The 22,244-nt window shown below is 44.1% G+C and overlaps 1 protein-coding gene across 1 annotated transcript in view; it reads left to right on the top strand.

The window, feature by feature from the left end:
- The window catches only part of LOC311100515 (rab11 family-interacting protein 3-like), a gene marked incomplete at its 5' end in the record, with an annotated part of 97,972 nt that overhangs the window by 1,432 nt on the left and 74,296 nt on the right, over positions 1-22,244 (top strand). The window contains one exon of the mRNA XM_084141435.1: positions 15,527-15,620. Within this exon, the coding sequence (XP_083997561.1) occupies positions 15,527-15,620 (94 nt within the window). The remainder of the gene's footprint in view (positions 1-15,526; positions 15,621-22,244) is intronic.

Raw genomic sequence — 22,244 nt, 5'->3', positions numbered from 1 at the left:
TGACTTACTATTGATTTTCCACGTTACTTTAGAGAGCTTCCTTTAAAAGCTTAGTTAATTACATAAACTGAAATCCATCCCTCAGATGTCAGTGTTTCCTCTAAGGGTGAAAGGCTTTTATTTGTAGGCTATTTTGTAACAAAGACTAGGCAGCCAAGCAAACTGGTAGGCGTCTGCTAATGCTCATTATCACAACCAGTTTCAGATAGAGTAAGAGGTGCCTAGATTATAAGCTTCAGGTAACATTTTCTCACAGAATAGGCATATACTCTTATTTGTTCAAATGCTTTGCTTTTCTTTTCCTTGAAGAGGTAGCTCACTGGGGGTTTACGTTACCCAGAAATGCAATAGAACCACAGAAACCTGAGCACTAGGGCTTTGCTGAAGAACATTAGGCTATTTTATAATTCAACCCCTAAACGCAAACCTCCAGCTTTGCATTTATTTTATCAGCAATAATAGTAAACTAGGCTACAAAGGGTTTGTGAACACCCTAATGAAACATGATCAGACAAGGCTTGAGAATATTTTCATGCTCTATAGCTTGGGTTTGATGTGAATTATGTGAGGATGGTCAGTGTTCAAGAGCTGGGATTTGGCATGAACATAGTGATAAGCCTGAAGGAAAACATGGGCTGAAATGGCCTGGTACCTTCAGCCCTCTTATTCAACAAAGCGAGGCACGAAGATGACCACGTGCTGCTAGGTAACATACCTCATCCCATTGTACTGGATAATCAGATGCGAAATCTGCTCCATCCTGTGACCTTCACCCATTCTCCAATCCCATCCCAGGGATCTTGCGTTACACCCAGGCCTATCACTTCAATTATGTGGTTTTACTTAGGAAGTGTTGCCATGTCAAGAAAAACATACAAATGCCCTCCACAGCTGTTGGGCGTGAAAGGTGTCAAATAATTTGATTGGCATCACTTTTGTGAAAATAATTGTACTTTGGATGATGTGGGTATAGAGTTTCCTCTTTTTTTTAAATAGTCCTTTAGTTTTACTCAGAACCCACCCTGATTTATTCTTCTGCAAGGCCATGGAGGCCATTTTATTATTTGGCCAAGAGGACAGGGCTGTGCTAAGGTTTTGGATGTGCTATTATCTGTACACCAAAATCTTGGTTTAGTACATAAACAATAAAGTAAATAAGGTGTCAGGTTCCTCTGTTGTCCAACATTCTTGCCATTGTGCCAGTCTCAAAAGTCTGTTCATAACAAGTAGACCTAGGCCTACTTCCAGTAAGCACCCAAGCTTTCAGTTGCCAATAACAGGCGAAAGGTTGGATGCAAATACCAGTGTAACTGGTGACACATATGCGGTGCGTCCATTAGGCTAGGGGAAGCTAAACTTCTCCTACATTTTATTTAATTGCCGAAATTATAACCTAATTAGTCTACTCCTGTCTATACATAAATAAAATCATTAAAAATAGGCTTCTACACCAGAAAGCATGATTTGGCCACAGAGGATCATTAGCTTATAACAACAACAAAAAAGCTGGATTGTTTTAAATCGCATTTCCTACAGACGGAAGGGCCCACAATTTGGGCAGCGTGGAGTGGCAAATAGCAAGATGATGGAGTTGTGACGGTCAGTGAAAAGTAGAGGCCCAGCCAGGCACATTGCAATGTTTCAAAATACAATCGCGGGAAAACACAGCTTTGAAAGCAGATGGCTATTGCTGTAAAGAGAAGACAATGACAGACTAATCTGTCTTTTAGTTATCAAAATTCTGAACTTAATTTGAGTGAACAGTAGGCCTATAACCTACACTCTCTCTCTCTCTCTCTCTCTCTCTCTCTCTCTCTCTCTCTCTCTCTCTCTCTCTCTCTCTCTCTCTCTCTCTCTCTCTCTCTCTCTCTCTCTCTCTCTCTCTCTCTCTCTCTCTCTCTCTCTCTCTCTCTCTCTCTTATTTATATATATATATATATTACACAGTGAGGGGAAAAAAGTATTTGATCCCCTGCTGATTTTGTACGTTTGCCCACTGACAAAGACATGATCAGTCTATAATTTTAATGGTAGGTTTATTTGAACAGTGAGAGACAGAATAACAACAAAATCCAGAAAAACGCATGTAAAAAATGTTATAAATTGATTTGCATTTTAATGAGGGAAATAAGTATTTGACCCCTCTGCAAAACATGACTTAGTACTTGGTGGCAAAACCCTTGTTGGCAATCACAGAGGTCACACGTTTCTTGTAGTTGGCCACCAGGTTTGCACACATCTCAGGAGGGATTTTGTCCCACTCCTCTTTGCAGATCTTCTCCAAGTCATTAAGGTTTCGAGGCTGACGTTTGGCAACTCGAACTTTCAGCTCCCTCCACAGATTTTCTATGGGATTAAGGTCTGGAGACTGGCTAGGCCACTCCAGGACCTTAATGTGCTTCTTCTTGAGCCACTCCTTTGTTGCCTTGGCCGTGTGTTTTGTGTCATTGTCATGCTGGAATACCCATCCACGACCCATTTTCAATGCCCTGGCTGAGGGAAGGAGGTTCTCACCCAAGATATGACGGTACATGGCCCCGTCCATCGTCCCTTTGATGCGGTGAAGTTGTCCTGTCCCCTTAGCAGAAAAACACCCCCAAAGCATAATGTTTCCACCTCCATGTTTGACGGTGGGGATGGTGTTCTTGGGGTCATAGGCAGCATTCCTCCTCCTCCAAACACGGCGAGTTGAGTTGATGCCAAAGAGCTCGATTTTGGTCTCATCTGACCACAACACTTTCACCCAGTTCTCCTCTGAATCATTCAGATGTACATTGGCAAACTTCAGACGGGCCTGTATATGTGCTTTCTTGAGCAGGGGGACCTTGCGGGCGCTGCAGGATTTCAGTCCTCCACGGCGTAGTGTGTTACCAATTGTTTTCTTGGTGACTATGGTCCCAGCTGCCTTGAGATCATTGACAAGATCCTCCCGTGTAGTTCTGGGCTGATTCCTCACCGTTCTCATGATCATTGCAACTCCACGAGGTGAGATCTTGCATGGAGCCCCAGGCCGAGGGATATTGACAGTTCTTTTGTGTTTCTTCCATTTGCGAATAATCGCACCAACTGTTGTCACCTTACATTTACATTTTTACATTTTAGTCATTTAGCAGACGCTCTTAACCAGAGCGACTTACAGGAGCAATTAGGGTTAAGTGCCTTGCTCAAGGGCACATTTACGTCATTTAGCAGACGCTCTTATCCAGAACGACTCACCAATTGGTGCGTTCACCCTATAGCCAGTGGGATAACCACTTTACAAATTTTTTTTTTGGGGGGGGGGGGGGTAGAAGGATTACTTTATCCTATCCCAGGTATTCCTTAAAGAGGTGGGGTTTCAAATGTCTCCGGAAGGTGGTGAGTGACTCCGCTGTCCTGGCGTCGTGAGGGAGCTTGTTCCACCATTGGGGTGCCAGAGCAGCGAACAGTTTTGACTGGGCTGAGCGGGAGCTGTGCTTCCGCAGAGGAAGGGGAGCCAGCAGGCCAGAGGTGGATGAACGCAATGCCCTCGTTTGGGTGTAGGGACTGATCAGAGCCCGAAGGTACAGAGGTGCCGTTCCCCTCACTGCTCCATAGGCAAGCACCATGGTCTTGTAGCGGATGCGAGCTTCAACTGGAAGCCAGTGGAGTGTGCGGAGGAGGGGGGTGACGTGAGAGAACTTGGGAAGGTTGAACACCAGACGGGCTGCGGCATTCTGGATGAGTTGTAGGGGTTTAATGGCACAGGCAGGGAGGCCAGCCAACAGCGAGTTGCAGTAGCCCATTCCAGCCTTGTGTAGGTCTACAATCTTGTCCCTGACATCCTTGGAGAGCTCTTTGGTCTTGGCCATGGTGAAGAGTTTGGAATCTGATTGATTTATTGCTTCTGTGGACAGGTGTCTTTTATACAGGTAACAAACTGAGATTAGGAGCACTCCCTTTAAGAGTGCTTTAAGAGTAATCTCAGCTCGTTACCTGTATAAAAGACACCTGGGAGCCAGAAATATTTCTGATTGAGAGGGGGTCAAATACTTATTTCCCTCATTAAAATGCAAATCAATTGATAACATTTTTGACATGCGTTTTTCTGGATTTTTTTGTTGTTATTCTGTCTCTCACTGTTCAAATAAACCTACCATTAAAATTATAGACTGATCATGTCTTTGTCAGTGGGCAAACGTACAAAATCAGCAGGGGATCAAATACTTTTTTTACTCACTGTGTGTGTATATATATCTATATATTACACAAAAGTATGTGGACAACCCTCAAATTAGGGGATTCGGCTATTTCAGCCACACCCGTCTCCATAGACAAACATTGGCAGTAGAATGGCCTTACTGAAGAGCTCAGTGACTTTTAATGTGGCACCATCATAGGATGCCACCTTTCCAACAAGTCAGTTCGTCAAATTTCTGCCCTGGTAGAGCTGCCCCGGTCTACTGTAAGTGCTGTTATTGTGAAGTGGAAGCATCTAGGAGCAACAACGGCTCAGCCGCGAAGTGATAGGCCACACAAGCTCACAGAACGGGACCGCAGAGTGCTGAAGCACGTAGCGCTTAAAATCGTCAGTCCTCAGTTGCAACACTCACTACCGAGTTCCAAACTGACTCTGGAAGCAACGTCAGCACAAGGACTGAGTCGTGGTCAAATGTTTTGAGAATGACACAAATATTAATTTTCAGAAAGTCTGCTGCCTCAGTTTTTATGATGGCAATTTGCATATACTCCAGAATGTTATGATGAGTGATCAAATGAATTGCAATTCATTGCAAAGTCCCTCTTTGCCATGAAAATGAACTTAATCCCCCAAAAACATTTCCACTGCATTTCAGCCCTGCCACAAAAGGACCAGCTGACATCATGTCGGTGATTCTCTCGTTAACACAGGTGAGAGTGTTGACGAGGACAAGGCTGGAGATCACTCTGTCATGCTGATTGAGTTAGAATAACAGACTGGAAGCTTTAAAAGGAGGGTGTTGCTTGAAATCATTGTTCTTCCTCTGTTAACCATGGTTACCTGCAAGGAAACACGTGCTGTCATCATTGCTTTGCACAAAAAGGGCTTCACAGGCAAGGATATTGCTGCTAGTAAGATTACACCTAAATGAACCATTTATCGGATCATCAAGAACTTCAAGGAGAGAGGTTCAATTGTTGTGAAGAAGGCTTCAGGGCGCCCAAGAAAGTCCAGCAAGCGCCAGGACCGTCTCCTAAAGTTGATTCAGCTGCGGGATCGGGGCACCACCAGTGCAGAGCTTGCTCAGGAATGGCAGCAGGCAGGTGTGAGTGCTTCTGCATGCACAGTGAGGCAAAGACTTTTGGAGGATGGCCTGGTGACAAGAAGTGCGGTGAGGAAGCCACTTCTCTCCAGGGAAAATCATCAGGGACAGACTGATATTCTGCAAAAGGTAGATGGATTGGACTGCTGAGGACTGGGGTAAAGTCATTTTCTCTGATGAATCCCCTTTCCGATTGTTTGAGGCATCCGGAAAACACCTTGTCCGGAGAAGACAAGGTGAGCGCTACCATCAGTCCTGTGTCATGCCAACAGTAAAGCATCCTTACGCCATTCATGTGTGGGGTTGCTGCTCAGCCAAGGGAGTGGGCTCACTCACAATTTTGCCTAAGAACACAGCCATGAATAAAGAATGGTACCAACACATCCTCCGAGCGCAACTTCTCCCAACCATCCAAGAACAGTTTGGTGACGACCAATGCCTTTTCCAGCATGATGGAGCACCTTGCCATAAGGCAAAAGTGAAAACTAAGTGGCTCGGGGAACAAAACATCGACATTTTGGGTCCATGGCCAGGAAACTCCCCAGACCTTAATCCCATTGAGAACTTGTGGTCGATCCTCAAGAGGCGGGTGGACAAACAAAAACCCTCAAATTCTGACAAACTCCAAGCATTGATTATGCAAGAATGCACTGCAATCAGTCAGGATGTGGCCCAGAAGTTCATTGACAGCATGCCTGGGTGGATTGCAGAGGTCTTGACAAAGAAGGGTCAACACTGCAAATATTGACTCTTTGCATAAATTTAATGTAATTGTCAATAAAAGCCTTTGACACTCATGGAATGCTTGTAATTATACTTCAGTATACCGTAGTAACATTTGACAAAAATATCTAAAAACACTGAAGCAGCAAACTTTATTCTCAAAACTTTTGACCACGACTGTATACAACAGGCACGATAACAGCTGAAAACTCCCTCGGGAGGTAGAAGGGTCAGCATTTGACCATGAGGTATTCCAAGACTGGTGAACAGCTGGTCGACACTTCCACCGCGCTTGAGTCTGCACACCAGCTGTTGTTGAAGGGGCAAACCCCTCCCCTCTCGATATCCCTGACTCTACTGTCCTGTGTATACAATGCATACATATCATGTAATTTTACTGTATATTCCTTATTATTTAATTTGAATTATCAAACTTCATCCAGATATTACACTGTTGATGTGCATGGCGTACAAAATTACTAGCTAGCTTGTATTCTCCGAACAATAACACTAGTGTAATATAGGTTATGGTCAAGAGAGGAGAAAGTGGTGGCTTGTTAGAGCACAGACATGGTTCTAATTTCAGTGGTACTCATGAGGACCCCCATAACAATTGAAATGTCAACGTGGCCCCCCCCCCTGTTGGATAGGACAGAATATTACTACTCTGCTAAACACAGAAGTGCAAAATGTAGGGATTAACAAGTTTCACTAGCTATATGTGCCCAATCTCATCTAGCTAGCTAGCGAATTAAAACATGATGTTTTGCCCTTACAACTTTATCTGAACTATAGTTTACATGTTTTGATATTACTTGTGTATGTACTTGCAGTAGGTTGTATCACATTTACCATCAAGCACACATTCCCTTTGACAGCTAGGTTTATTACTGTAGACACCTTGCAGTTTTGGAGACACCTATGTGTTTGGTCAAATAAAAGCACTGCAGTCACGTTAGTACTGGTAAAGCAGTGATTTACTCACTGAGATATATAATGAACTTAGCTACTTCATATGGATTTACTTCACCGCACAGTTACCCATACTATAGCTAGCTAAACTTGTTAATGACCCATAGGCCTACTCTTGCTGCTACTGTAGCGCTGCCGTGCATAACATGTCCCCAGAAACGGCTATGTATCCCAGCTGTGTTGACATTTCACCTATCCACGTCTTCATCCACTTTTGATGTCACTAGCTAGCTATCCAGCTAATGTTATCTAGGTGACGTTAACCATGAAGCTAGCCAACGTGTGCCTTGCCAGGCTGAATACTATAGCCAAGTGAACGTCAGTAGCTCATCAGAATAATATTAGCTTTTGACTCACCGTTTCAGTTAGTTCAATCTAGAGCTGTTGGATGGTCTAAGTGCATTATAGACAGCAGTAAACTGTAGCACCAGGTTGTAAACAGGAAATAATTAGTCCACACGTACATGTTTTTTGTAGGTGGTTCCAAATTAACTAATGCCAGCCCTCACAAGACACGTACAGTGCCTTGCAAAAGTATTCATCCCCCTTGGCGTTTTTCCTATTTTGTTGCATTACAACCTGTAATTAAATTGATTTTTATTTGGATTAGTAATGGACATACACAAAATAGTCCAAATTGGTGAAGTGAAATGAACAAAAGTAACTTGTTTCAAAAACTCATAAAACATAACAGAAAAGTGGTGCGTGCATATGTATTCACCCCCTTTGCTATGAAGCCCCTAAATATGATCTGGTGCAACCAATTACCTTCAGAAGTCACATAATTAGTTAGATTGCACACAGGTGGACATTATTTAAGTGTCACATGATCTGTCACATGATCTCAGTATATATACACCTGTTCTGAAAGGCCCCAGAATCTGCAACACCACTAAGCAAGGGGCACCACCAAGCAAGCAGCACCATGAAGACCAAGGAGCTCTCCAAACAGGTCAGGGGCAAAGTTGTGGAGAAGTACAGATCAGGGTTGGGCTATAAACAAATATCAGAGACTTTGAACATCCCACGGAGCACCATTAAATCAATTATTAGAAAATTGAAAGAATATGGCACCACAACAAACCTGCCATGAGAGGGCCGCCCACCAAAACTCACGGACCAGTCAAGGAGGGCCTTAATCAGAGGCAACAAAGAGACCAAAGATAACCCTGAAGGAGCTGCAAAGCTCCACAGCGGAGATTGGAGTATCTGTCCATAGGACCACGTTAAGCCATACACTCCACAGAGCTGGGCTTTATGGAAGAGTGGCCAGAAAAAAGCCATTGCTTAAAGAAATAAAATAAGCAAACACGTTTGGTGTTCACCAAAAGGCATGTGGGAGACTCCCCAAACATATAGAAGAAGGTACTCTGGTCAGATGAGACTAAAATTGTAGCTCAGTTGGTAGAGCATGGCGCTTGTAACGCCAGGGTTGTGGGTTCGTTTCCCACGGGGGGCCAGTATAAAAATGTATGCACTCACTAACTGTAAGTCGCTCTGGATAAAAACGTCTGCTAAATGACTAAAATGTAGATGTATGTAATCTGGTCAGATGAGACTAAAATTGAGCTTCTTGGCCATCAAGGAAAACACAAACCCAACACCTCTCATCACCCCGAGAACATCATCCCCGCAGTGAAGCATGGTGGTGGCAGCATCATGCTGTGGGGATGTTTTTCATCGGCAGGGACTGGGAAACTGGTCAGAATTGAAGGAATGATGGATGGCACTAAATACAGGGAAATTCTTGAGGGAAACCTGTTTCAGTCTTCCAGAGATTTGAGACTGGGACGGAGGTTCACCTTCCAGCAGGACAATGACCCTAAGCATACTGCTAAAGCAACACTTGAGTGGTTTAAGGGGAAACATTTAAATATCTTAGAATGGCCTAGTCAAAGCCCAGACCTCAATCCAATTGAACATCTGTGGTATGACTTAAAGATTGCTGTACACCAGCGGAACCCATCCAACTTGAAGGAGCTGGAGCAGTTTTGCCTTGAAGAATGGGCAAAAATCCCAGTGGCTAGATGTGCCAAGCTTATAGAGACATACCCAAAGAGACTTGCAGCTGTAATTGCTGCAAAAGGTGGCTCTACAAAGTATTGACATTGGGGGGGTGAATAGTTATGCATGCTCAAGTTTTCAGTTTTTTTGTCTTATTTCTTGTTTGTTTCACAATAAAAAATGTTTTGCATCTTTAAAGTGGTAGGCATGTTGTGAAAATCAAATTATACAAAACCCCCAAAAATCAATTTTAATTCCATGTTGTAAGGCAACATAATAGGAAAAATTCCAAGGGGGGTGAATACTTTCGCAAGCCACTCTATAGTCGGATCTAAATGTACGTAATTTTATCAGGAAGCACACAACATGGATTTCTCTGTTCAAGCCCAAATACATAATACTTTGACGAAATGTATTGACTTAAATCATTTTGCAACATCATGGGTAAGCTCTGGGAATAGTCTTTCAGCTGAAAAAAAGTGGATTTTTGCTGGTGTGGGCATTTTATGAACTTCCATTATAGGGCAATTCCATGGTAACGGAATTACTCCAGGCCTCAGATCTTTCACTTTAAAATGTATACCAAACAAAAACCATTGATTTCAAAGTTTAATAAACCATAGAACTCTATGCACAGGCGGTTGTTTCCAACAGGAATGGGATAGATTAGCAGGCTCTGTTGCTGGCTGACTAATTGCCTCTTTTAATCCCCTTCCCCCATTTTAAATTGCCCCTGTTCGGTCCTCTACACCCCCGTAGGCATCTATGGCTCCCTAGGCGTAGTGGTTAGGGAGGATTAAGAGTAGAATGTATCCGCCTGAGTCAGACGGGCTGTAATGGGTAGGATACCGCCACCTGCCAATGACCCCGTTTTCTGAGAGGGAGGGGGGCTGCTTCACTCTCGACCATCACCGTGAGGTACCATATTGTGTTTTTGTGGCACAAGATCAATTAACATGACATTTTGTAAACCTTCTCAGTTCGCTGATGTGGTCTAACGCAGTGTTATTCCATGGTGTTTGGTTTCTGATAGACTCTTCCACGTGAAGCTACGTAGTTTCCCTGTGTCCATGTTTCTCAAGGATTTGTTTTGGATTGTGAACCAGATTGTGCAGATTGATAACCTCAGTGTCTCTCAATGAGCTGTGGTATTTACATGTCTGGTTTCCAAGAGCTGTGGGCAAGTTTGTGCCCTTCACAGCTAATTCAATTGCTGCTCAGATGTCCGCCTGGCCTATCGTGACTAGAGAAAGAAAGATAGGCTCAGACTTGTTTGCTTTCTTCATTTAGGAAAGTAATCAAGCAGTAGACATACCTCCAGAATTTCAATAATGATATGTAATGACCTTTTGAGTAGATTTGGGGTTAGTTGATTCATGGGCTGTATGGTATCTGGCCTAGTTAACACAAATTCTCCACACCGTAGGCTGGACAGCCCTATAGAGCCCACATAACCTAACTTTATATCTTAGCTAACAAGAGTTAGTGATATCACAATACAATTTTGGTTTCAGTAAAAGGACAATAGGACTAGGCCTAGGCTATATACAGATAAAGCTTAGTTATTCCCTACTTGCTCAGCGGTAATACAAGTTTCTCAGTAATTAGGTTGCAGAAATGCAATGCTCTTTCTGGTGTCTGCACCATAATTAATGTGAATGTGTGAAAGGTGCCATGCCATGAACAAAATATAGCCTAAAAAGGTCCATACGGGACATAAAAGCATTAAGCATAACCGTATGGGCCTATAAAGTTTGTTTACAGCAACTTAGTTTCTGAACGTGGTAAATGTTGTTGTTCCTTGTGGCTTTTTATTGTGCCTGTAAGCTTCATAAATAATTGTATTTTCCTTGTGTGAAAGCTCTTGGCAAGTCTCTTGTGTGTAACTATAAACGTTTCACAAGTAGGTCTGAGCAGAGGAGAATTCATTTCTAGCCTAGCTAACTTCACACTGCTCTGCCTGTATTCCCTGAATTGATCTTTGTAGATGGGTGAAGAAATTGCATGTACGGTGTGATATCAGATATCTAATATTTGCATGGATGTCGTGATCCTTTAATGAGGCCCCAGAGTTGAATGCAAATCCCATCCCGGAAGTATTCCAGGAAGAGGAGCTAGTGATCATGTGGTGTGACAATCAGGCAACAGTGTGGATGAGTGGGAGGAGAGAAAAGTGAACAAGAAGAGGACAGATAATACAGTGCCTTCAGAAAGTATTCACACCCCTTGACTTTTTCCAAATTCTGTTGCGTTACAGCCTGAATTTTAAAATTGATTAAATAGAGATTTTTTTATCACTGGCCTACACACAATACCCCATAATGTAAAAGTGGATTTATGTTTTTTGATACTAACCTAATTGACAGAGTGAAAAGAAGGAAGCCTGTACAGAATAAAAATATTTTTTAAAAATGCATCCTGTTTGCAACAAGGCACTAATAATACTGCAAAGATTGTGGCAAAGCAATTCACTTTTTGTTCTCAATACAAAGTTATGTTTGGGGCAAATCCAATACAACACTGAGTACCACTCTCCATATGTTCAAGCATAGTGGTGGCTGCATCATGTTAGGGTATGCTTGTAATCGTTAAGGACTGGGGAGTTTTTCAGGACAAAAAATAAACAAGAATGGAACTAAGCACAGGCAAAATCCTAGAGGAAAACCTGGTTCAGTGTGCTTTCCACCAGACAGTGGGATATGAATTCACCTTTCAGCAGGACAATAACCTAAAACAAGGTCCAATCTACACTGGAGTTGCTTACCAAGAAGGCAGTGAATGTTCGTGATTGGCCGAGTTAGTTTTGACTTAAATCTGCTTGGAAATCTTTCGCAATACCTGAAAATGGTTGTCTAGCAATGATCAACAACCAATTTGACAGAGCTTGAAGAATTTTGAAAATAATAATGGACAAATATTGCACAATCCAGGTGTGGAAGCTCTTAGAGACTTACCCAGAAAGACTTACCCAGAAAGACTCACAGCTGTAATCGCTTCCAAAAGTTATTCTGTATTGACTCAGGGGTGTGAATACTTTATGTATATTATTTTATTTCATTTTCAATCCATTTGCTAAAATGTCTAAAAACATGTTTTCACTTTGACATGATGGGGTATTGTGTGTAGATGGGTGAGAATAAAATCAATGTAATCCATGTATTGACTCAGGAGGTTTAATACTTATCTAATCAAGATATATTCGTTTTATTTTTCATTTCATGTTTTTCAAAAAATATATATTTCTTCCATTTTGACAGAGTATTTTGTGTAGATCGTTGTCAAAAAATGACAATTAAATCCATTTTAATCCGACTTTGTAACACAAAGTAAAGGGGTGTGAATACTTTCTGAAGGCACTGTATATGCTAGAGCAGTGTTTCCCAACTCTGATCTTCGAGTACCCCCAACAGTACATCTTTTTGTTATGGCCCCAGACAAGTACACCTGATTCTACTTGTCAACTAATCATCAAGCCCTTGACAAGTTGAATCAGGGGCTACAACAAATGTGGGCTGTTGGGGGGGGTACCCAAGGACCGGAATTGGGAAACACTGTGCTAGAGGAGGACCTGACCACTGAAGAAGGGTAAGGTTAGTTAGTGCAAGGGACTCAAATGGAACTGGGCTGAGGAAGAGGAATGAGAAGACATCACCTTCAGGAAGATCCTGAAGAGAGGAGCAAATGAAGGAGATGAGACGGAAGGCAGGGATTCAGGATGTAGCCAGTCTAGCCAGCTCAGCCTTTTAGTCCGTCTCACAGTTGATGTTTTGATTTACCTGTGGTGTGATGATCAGCAGATGCTACAGTAAATAAGTAGCCTAACTGATGTTGTGTAATGTACAGGAAGCCCTCCTTGCAGAAACCCAGCCATCAAGAGTCTGCAGCGTGCTCTGTTTGTGAATGATAGCTTCTCAGCCACAACAAAGCCTGCTGCGTATTTTTACACAACTCAGTCACAATCTTAACTCTCGATTACCCTCAAAATAATTGCCCCTTCCAGGAGGTCACCCCAGGAGTGAGGACATGGCAGTATCAGGGAATGGGAAGATCACAAATTGGACAATGTCTTTTCAATCAAGACTCTAGTGGGTTTTGGCCCTATTTCCACAAAAAATCCTTGGCCCTGCATTGTGGTGGTGGCAGCCAGCTCTTGTCAATCCATCCACCTCCCCCTCCCTTCAGCCTCCCTCCCCTGTCCTGCTTTTTTGTACAGCCCCACTAATCCTCAATGGAATTTCCCCTGCCCTGTCCCAAACCCCCCTCCTGTGTGTGTGTGTGTTCATGTCTGTTGTATTGTTGTTCACAAATAGACTTCCAACGCTCTAGGCTATTGTTGATGAAGTGTCAGTAATAGTTATTCGACACTGTAGACTCTGTTTGGGAGGAGCTATTGTGAAACCCCCCCATAGGAAAAAGTATCTCACCGCCGGCATCCAACTCCCTGGGGTTCTGCACAACTGTGGTCTGTGTGGAGGCAGTCAGGCGTGCCCCAGCACTGATTAGACACAAATGGAGGAAACACAGCAAAACCACCATCCATCCTCACTGCCATACAATATGCTGGGGCCTTTCTCCCCTGCCTTTTTTGCTGTCAACCCTGTCATCACAGGACTACAAAAGCACAGCACTGACAGTTGTGAATCCCCCACCTACATGTGCTGGTCTCACCCACTCTCTCACTGGAGGTGTGAAGGGAGGTGTTTCCTGTGTGCTGTGTTGACCCTGCCCTCAGGTCGACTGTGGCCTGTTCTGAGGAGAATCAAGTAAAAAGCTCTATTGCAGGGGAACACCCACTCTCACCTCTGAAATGTCAACCTCCATCTTATTCACTGCGGTTTAAAAAATCTGCAACCGCTTTAAACCACCCATCTATTCACTACCACCCACCCCCTGGCCAACCTAATTTATGGAAGATTTGAATAGCAGAGACGGGGAGCAGGAAGAGCTTGACTATAACATTTAACCTGAACTCTTACATAATTTTAGTGTTAAACCACAAACAAGGCAAGCACCTCCCATCTGGCCTCTAAAACGTCAGCTGAGTTGAATCGACTAGCAGGAAACGTATGTCGGTCTATCACCTTGAGGGCTGGAAATCTCAGGCTAAGTCAATCCACAGTCGGCTAAGAGTTTCAGCTGCTCCCTCTCTAAGCTGTTAGAGATGGAGCTCATGTTTGCTAAGCAGATTGACTGTTTGGGTGTATGTAACCGATACAAAAGTGCAGAACAAGAACGCCTGTTCACAAAGTTAAAGCCTCTGTTGAATGGCCATGGTAAACCCAGTCAGAGTTGTACTTTGGTTTTGTGTCATGTACTCTCATGTTGACGTTGAAGGTTTTCCCAAGGCCTCAGCTTGTGTTTTGCCCACGAACTTCCCTACCCTCCCAGCTAATTGTAAATGATACATGCATGGAATGACAGCGTAATAAGGATGGGATGTGTAATTGCAACATACCACATTTGTCTCTCCCATTTCTAGGAAAAGCCTGATCACATTTTGGGTTGCCAAGGGCACCACGGGTAATGCTCCAGGGAACGGCTTTTAAACTTAACCAAAAAAAAAATACGAAATTGGGTCAAAACTAGGAATGATTCTTCTTCTGAGCCTATTCTTAAGAAACCAAAACAATGAAGTGCATTCCATATTACACATTTCAGCCCCAAGACAATGTTTACAATGCTCTTGAGGTCTAGGCCTGTTACATCATCGGGGTGTAAAGCACACACACTTGTAGGCCTATCTCCTTGGATACCACCTCACTTGTTGCCAGGTTACCCGGGGAATGGATGTGGGACATCAAGTAACTGATTGATTGTACAGTGTCTTGTCATTTGAGTGCCGGGTTAGGTGCAGTCTGTCTCTGGTTATATACATCTTTATTGCTGCAAGTTGTAAATGTCAAGTTGTGTAGCAAGGTTTTGTTTGTTTTAGGTAGGCCTAGAAGTGTTGGCCTTGTGTTGAGGGAGGCGACACACTTGGAGCTCAACCGACAAGCTCACCTTGTCTGAGGACACTGCAACCCTGTAAAATTGAAGCACATATTTCTATGTACCTTTTATAACAGAGTTAAGAAATCCAAAATACTGTATGTCTACATACAAATTATGTTGTGTAGGTCAGAGCACTTTTTATTGGTTCCTATTGTCTTGTCTTGGAAAGAAACATACCAGTTGAAGTAGCCTAACCACAGAAGCCTCAGTGAGACCGTTTTGTGATTTAGCTGATTTTCAAGGATGTTTTTACAGTCCTAGACATATTTCCATGACGTGACTGAGCTCAATGAAATATCAGTAGTTTTAGGTAGTCCATTTTCAGATGTACTCAGAGTTAGCAAAGCCACAACCTTTCAATTTAAATGCTTTCCCCTGTTCCTTAATTCAATTTGCTCAGTTTTACCCTGTGTGTTCATTACCTGTTACGTCATGTTAATTTAGACAGAATGCAATCTGATTTATTCATAAAGTACTCAGGCAACACAGCTGATTGAATTATAGTGTGAAGTGAGCTTTATGATTGATGTGTCTGTGTGTTTGAAAGGTCCCTCATGGTTGTCTCTGTATTACAGGTGAAGGATCTGACCAAGTTCCTGGATCCTAGTGGGCTGGGGGTGATCAGCTTCGAGGACTTCCATCGAGGAATCACGGCCATCAGCAATGGAAGTGAGTCAGAGGATCTTCCTTTCAAAGCTGTGATGACCATGATTGCCATCATAGTTTGCACTTTTATTTGGAAAATTAGGCCTGTGTACTCTGACTGACATACCCCATTTTGTCCAATTGTCTTGGCATCTTTTGTCATACCTAGGGCTGTGGTGGTCATGATAGTTTGTCAGCCGGTGATTGTCAAGCAAATAACTGCCGGTCTCACGGTAATTGACCGGTAATTAACATAAATACATTTAGCATCTCCTGGCTTCCACACATAGCCTACAAGCCACTGATGCAGACCTACATTTTAAAAAGTCTAATAAATCTATGTAATATAGCCTACACCATCACAATAAATCCATTATTTATTTTAGACAGGTCTAAAGAAATATGACATGATGAAAATGTAGTCTATTTCAGAAGAACAGAATAGCATACTCTGAGTTGGCTATTCTGTGTTGAGTGGTTAACAAAGAAACAGGTACTCCTATATGCTTAATTTTGAGTTATTTAACAAGTGTGACAAGCACTTGATAATGCCTCGAATTTCCCAGCTGCATCCTCTTTGTGTGGCCGTAACACCCCCTAAAGAAATCCATGCCTTTTGCTGCCAGTGGCCGTTGTGCCCTTGGGCTGAATATAATAATTATAATTCCCTTCCCCAGCTGCGTGCCGAAGCACCTCTCACTCACATGGCTCTCAGTATGTGACCGGGTCTTTCTCACAGGCTACAAGTGAAGACAGACACATCGGGGACGCAACTGCGCGCGTCCTTATCCAATTCCGTGGCGCATATTGAAGATATTGGAAGAACTGTCCTCATTTACTTTGTCAGCCAACAAGATGAGTAGGCCTAATGAACAGCAAAAGAACTAGCCTATGTCAATGTACTATCCCCCATAGTACAAAAGTTAACCTATTCTGTGCGAGAAATAAATATTCCAAACATAGTCTGGGACAGTTGTGGGATGCGATAGATCCCAAATTAATACAACCACTAGCATCAAAAAACCTGTTTTAAGCAATGAGCCTGATGCAACAGATGAGAACATTTAGCTTAAAATGTTGATAAACTATTACACTATTTCTTCACATTAGCACAGCAATGCGCACACGGCAGTAGGCTATAAGCATGTATGTTCCATTAGCAGGAAAACACCATTCTCAAAAGTGACCACAAATGCGATTATGCATGTAATGCTTTTATTATAAAGGTGCATTTTTATGGTGAAAATGATCTTCCCCAAACTTGAAGCTCACGCGCTGCGAATGTATGTCAGTTAGGCTCTATACCCGTTGTTAAGCAGATTCATATGCTTCATTTTAAGAATTTATTTGGCCACTTTTTAGTTGTGATACAAACCTTATCAAAACATATAGGCCTATGGACTAGGCTACATGAGGTGTGTGACTATGATTTGAAAAAGTTGCAAAAAAAAAGCATGCGCTGTTTGCCTTAAGCTGGGCATCATAACCAAGTGATAATTACATTTACGTCATTTAGCAGACGCTCTTATCCAGAGCGACTTACAAATAGGTGCATTCACCTTATAGCCAGTGGGATAACCACTTTACAATGTTTATTTTATTTTATTTTTTTATTTTATTTTTTTTTGGGGGGGGGGGGGGTAGAAGGATTACTTTATCCTATCCCAGGTATTCCTTAAAGAGGTGGGGTTTCAAATGTCTCCGGAAGGTGGTGAGTGACTCCGCTGTCCTGGCGTCGTGAGGGAGCTTGTTCCACCATTGGGGTGCCAGAGCAGCGAACAGTTTTGACTGGGCTGAGCGGGAACTATGCTTCTGCAGAGGTAGGGGAGCCAGCAGGCCAGAGGTGGATGAACGCAGTGCCCTCGTTTGGGTGTAGGGACTGATCAGAGCCTGAAGTTACGGAGGTGCCGTTCCCCTCACAGCTCCGTAGGCAAGCACCATGGTCTTGTAGCAGATGCGAGCTTCCAGTGGAGTGTGCGGAGGAGCGGGGTGATGTGAGAGAACTTGGGAAGGTTGAACACCAGACGGGCTGCGGCATTCTGGATGAGTTGTAGGGGTTTAATGGCACAGGCAGGGAGCCCAGCCAACAGCGAGTTGCAGTAATCCAGACGTACTCTCCGAATGTTGTAGAGCATGAACCTACAGGATCGGGTCACCGCCTTGATGTTAGCGGAGAATGACAGGGTGTTGTCCAGGGTCACGCCAAGGCTCTTCGCACTCTGGGAGGAGGACACAACGGAGTTGTCAACCGTGATGGCGAGATCATGGAACGGGCAGTCCTTCCCCGGGAGGAAGAGCAGCTCCGTCTTGCCGAGGTTCAGCTTGAGGTGGTGATCCGTCATCCATACTGATATGTCTGCCAGACATGCAGAGATGCGATTCGCCACCTGGTTATCAGAAGGGGGAAAGGAGATTAGTTGTGTGTCGTCAGCATAGCAATGATAGGAGAGGCCATGAGAGGATATGACAGAGCCAAGTGACTTGGTGTATAGCGAGAATAGGAGAGGGGCTAGAACTGAGCCCTGGGGGACACCAGTGGTGAGAGCACGTGGTGCGGAGACAGCTTCTCGCCACGCCACTTGGTAGGAGCGACCGGTCAGGTAGGACGCAATCCAAGAGTGAGCCGCGCCGGAGATGCCCAGCTCGGAGAGGGTGGAGAGGAGGATCTGATGGTTCACAGTATCAAAGGCAGCAGACAGGTCTAGAAGGACAAGAGCAGAGGAGAGAGAGTTAGCTTTAGCAGTGCGGAGAGCCTCTGTGACACAGAGAAGAGCAGTCTCAGTTGAATGACCAGTCTTGAAACCTGACTGGTTTGGATCAAGAAGGTCATTCTGAGAGAGATAGCAAGAGAGTTGGCTAAAGACGGCACGCTCAATAGTTTTGGAGAGAAAAGAAAGAAGGGATACTGGTCTGTAGTTGTTGACATCAGAGGGATCGAGTGTTGGTTTTTTGAGAAGGGGTGCAACTCTCGCTCTCTTGAAGACAGAAGGGACATAGCCAGCGGTCAAGTATGAGTTGATCAGAGAGGTGAGGTAAGGGAGAAGGTCACCGGAGATGGTCTGGAGAAGAGAGGAGGGGATAGGGTCAAGCGGGCAGGTTGTTGGGCGGCCTGCCGTCACAAGTCGCAAGATTTTATCTGGAGAGAGAGGGGAGAAAGAAGTCAAAGCATAGGGTAGGGCAGTGTGAGCAGGACCAGCAGTGTCATTTGACTTAACAAACGAGGATCGGATGTCGTCAACCTTCTTTTCAAAATGGTTGACGAAGTCATCCACAGAGAGGGAGGAGGAGGGGGGGGGGGGGGGGATTCAGCAGGGAGGAGAATGTGGCAAAGAGCTTCCTAGGATTAGAGGCGGATGCTTGGAATTTAGAGTGGTAGAAAGTGGCCTTAGCAACAGAAACAGATGAAGAAAATGTAGAGAGGAGGGAGTGAAAAGATGCCAGGTCTGCAGGGAGTCTAGTTTTCTTCCATTTCCGCTCAGCTGCCCGGAGCTCTGTTCTGTGAGCTCGCAATGAGTCATCAAGCCATGGAGCTGGAGGGGAGGACCGAGCCGGCCGGGAGGATAGGGGACATAGAGAGTCAAAGGATGCAGCAAGGGAGGAGAGGAGGGTTGAGGAGGCAGAATTAGGAGATTGGAGGGAGAAGGATTGAGCAGAGGGAAGAGATGATAGGATGGAAGAGGAGAGAGTAGCGGGAGAGAGAGAGCGAAGGTTGCGACGGCGCATTACCATCTGTGTAGGGGCAGAGTGAGTAGTGTTGGAGGAGAGGGAGAGAGAAAAGGATACAAAGTAGTGGTCGGAGACTTGGAGGGGAGTTGCAGTGAGATTAGTAGAAGAACAGCATCTAGTAAAGATGAGGTCAAGCGTATTGCCTGCCTTGTGAGTAGGGGGGACGGTGAGAGGGTGAGGTCAAAAGAGGAGAGGAGTGGAAAGAAGGAGGCAGAGAGAAATGAGTCAAATGTAGACGTAGGGAGGTTGAAATCCCCCAGAACTGTGAGAGGTGAGCCATCCTCAGGAAAGGAACTTATCAAGGCGTCAAGCTCATTGATGAACTCTCCAAGGGAACCTGGAGGGCGATAGATGACAAGGATATTAAGCTTAAATGGGCTAGTGACTGTGACAGCATGGAATTCAAATGAGGAGATAGACAGATGGGTCAGGGGAAAAATTAAGAATGTCCACTTGGGAGAGATGAGGATTCCTGTGCCACCACCCCGCTGACCAGATGCTCTCGGGGTATGCGAGAACACATGGTCAGACGAGGAGAGAGCAGCAGGAGTAGCAGTGTTTTCAGTGGTAATCCATGTTTCCGTCAGCGCCAAGAAGTCGAGGGACTGGAGGGTAGCATAGGCTGGGATGAAGTCTGCCTTGTTGGCAGCAGAACGGCAGTTCCAGAGGCTGCCTGAGACCTGGAACTCCACGTGGGTCGTGCGTGCAGGGACCACCAGGTTAGAGAGGCAGCAGCCATGCGGTGTGAGGCGTTTGTGTAGCCTGTGCGGAGAGGAGAGAACAGGGATAGGCAGAGGCATAGTTGACAGGGTGCAGCAGATGGCTACAATAATGCAGAGGAGATCGGAATATAATGAACTAAACATCTGGGAAAGGAGAGAGCGGGGCCTCCCTCACCACAACTCCCAAATATAACTCTCCCAACTTCCACCTCAGAAACTATAATTGTTGTAAACTACAACGGTTCAATGTTTTCTAGGAATAGACTAACCTAGTTTATTCAGCTAGCTAACTAGGTGCAGTATTATTCCGTGAAAAACGTCCGGGCACCTCGTCATAAGACGCCACAGCCAGCTAGCATGCCGGTCTCCAACAGCAGGGTTTAGCGCCAATACTCAGCCACAACAACCACCAGTGTATCAACACAAAAGCAGATCGTTCGTGTCCGTGTCTAACGTTGTGGGTTAGTCCCGACAGCTTGAGCGAGTCTGTCGTCAACTTATTCAGCCAGTTAGTTAGCTAGAATAGTTAGCAAACTAGCTAGCAATTGCTTTCAGACAAAGAAGAACCCCTCCTTTCACGGCACGAACACACAGAGAGAGCCAAACTAACGTTAACTAGTCACCCATGTCCCGAATTCCTTGAGCGACTCGGGCTATCAATATGTAAAAAACAAAACACAAGTGTAGGTTATGACTTACCCCTAGCAGCTACTGTTAGCTAGCCAAGTGCAAAGCTAGCCACTGAATTGACTCAGCCAGTTCGCGTCTGTTCGCTCGGTCGTTCCAGCTATTGTTTACAAGTAGCTATCCAGGTTGCAACAAGCTTGCTAATTTTCAAGCACAGTAGCCACTTGCTACCTAACGTTAACGGTTCAGACAATGAGGTTAGAAAACAGCTGAATGGTAGGCAGTTATTGTATGTAATTATTGTAGGCAGCCAGCTGGCGTAATTACAGGCACTCTCAGGCGTGAAACAACTATACCGTTGCAAATAGCTACTCACCAGCTAGTCCAGGTGGTGAGTTAGCTAGCTAGCTATCTTCGTGCTACACTCGGCACCGCCGAATACAATACTAACCTACAATAATGACATACAATAACTACCTACAACAACCCACGATACCTACCTACAATACCTAACTACAATCTAAATACATAGTTTAAGCCTTACTCGACAAAGCCCAAGCTATGTATAAAGCCAAACTTACCCGACGCCAAGCTTACCCGACGACCTCCTCCCAGCTCGATCCGTCTGCCGTATCATAATATGTCATTCACAAGTGATAAGCTAATATTGTCACATTTACATTACATTTACTTCACCCATCACACTATTCTTAATTTAATCTTGTCTTTACATATACAAAATAATGTGTGTGAAATTTGTTATGATTTAGAATTGACCATTATCATGCACCTGTCTCGAAACAGGCGCAGGGGAAAAAAATATGTCATCTATGCACTTAAATAGCGAATGGAGGACGCTTTTCCGTGGTTCATTTTCATGCCAGCCAGGTAGGCTATACTTCTGTTTTAAAGGGAAGCAATGTGCTTAATATTAGGAAACTTGAGAAATAAGTATAGTAGGCCTAGCCTATAGAAAGCTGATGGGATCCTCCTCTTTTTAATAGAAGCCCATCACTCTGTTTTCTCACTCAATTGCAAAGGCTATAGAAATGTTGCGCAACATCAGCTCATGGGCTCTCATGAAGTGTTTGATTAGATTTTCTTTACATTTGCATTTATGTCAGAGTGATTAGAGGGACAATAGAGTGCTGAGTACCAGGCAGTTAGCAAGTTTGGTAGGCTACTAATGACATTCAATAGCATCAGTGCTTGGAGAAGCCTAATTACCATGACTAAACGGTCATGTGGAATTTGACTGCTGTCATGACTCCTGACCGCCGATGTGGCGGTAATACGGTCACCGTAACAGCCCTAGTCAATCCGTAAGTATCCGTTTTGTTGACCGACTCCAATACACCATTTAAACTATTTGCAATTTCTGTCATCTCACTAAGTCTGCTACTTCTAACAATATGGAGAGCTTTGACGTTTTAAGATCAGGGCCTCCAGACCAGTGCCGTATGTTGGTCCTTTATCAGGCTCTGGCTATCAAATCAAATTTTATTTGCCACATGCGCCGACTACAACAGGTGTAGACAATGCAGTTTTAAGAAAATAAAAAAAGTGTTAAACA

The sequence above is a fragment of the Coregonus lavaretus genome, assembly GCF_964263955.1.
Source record: "Coregonus lavaretus genome assembly, chromosome: 25".
Lineage (NCBI taxonomy): Eukaryota > Metazoa > Chordata > Actinopteri > Salmoniformes > Salmonidae > Coregonus > Coregonus lavaretus.
Note: the sequence above shows the minus strand (reverse complement) of the source record. Positions and strands in the feature narration are given on the sequence as shown.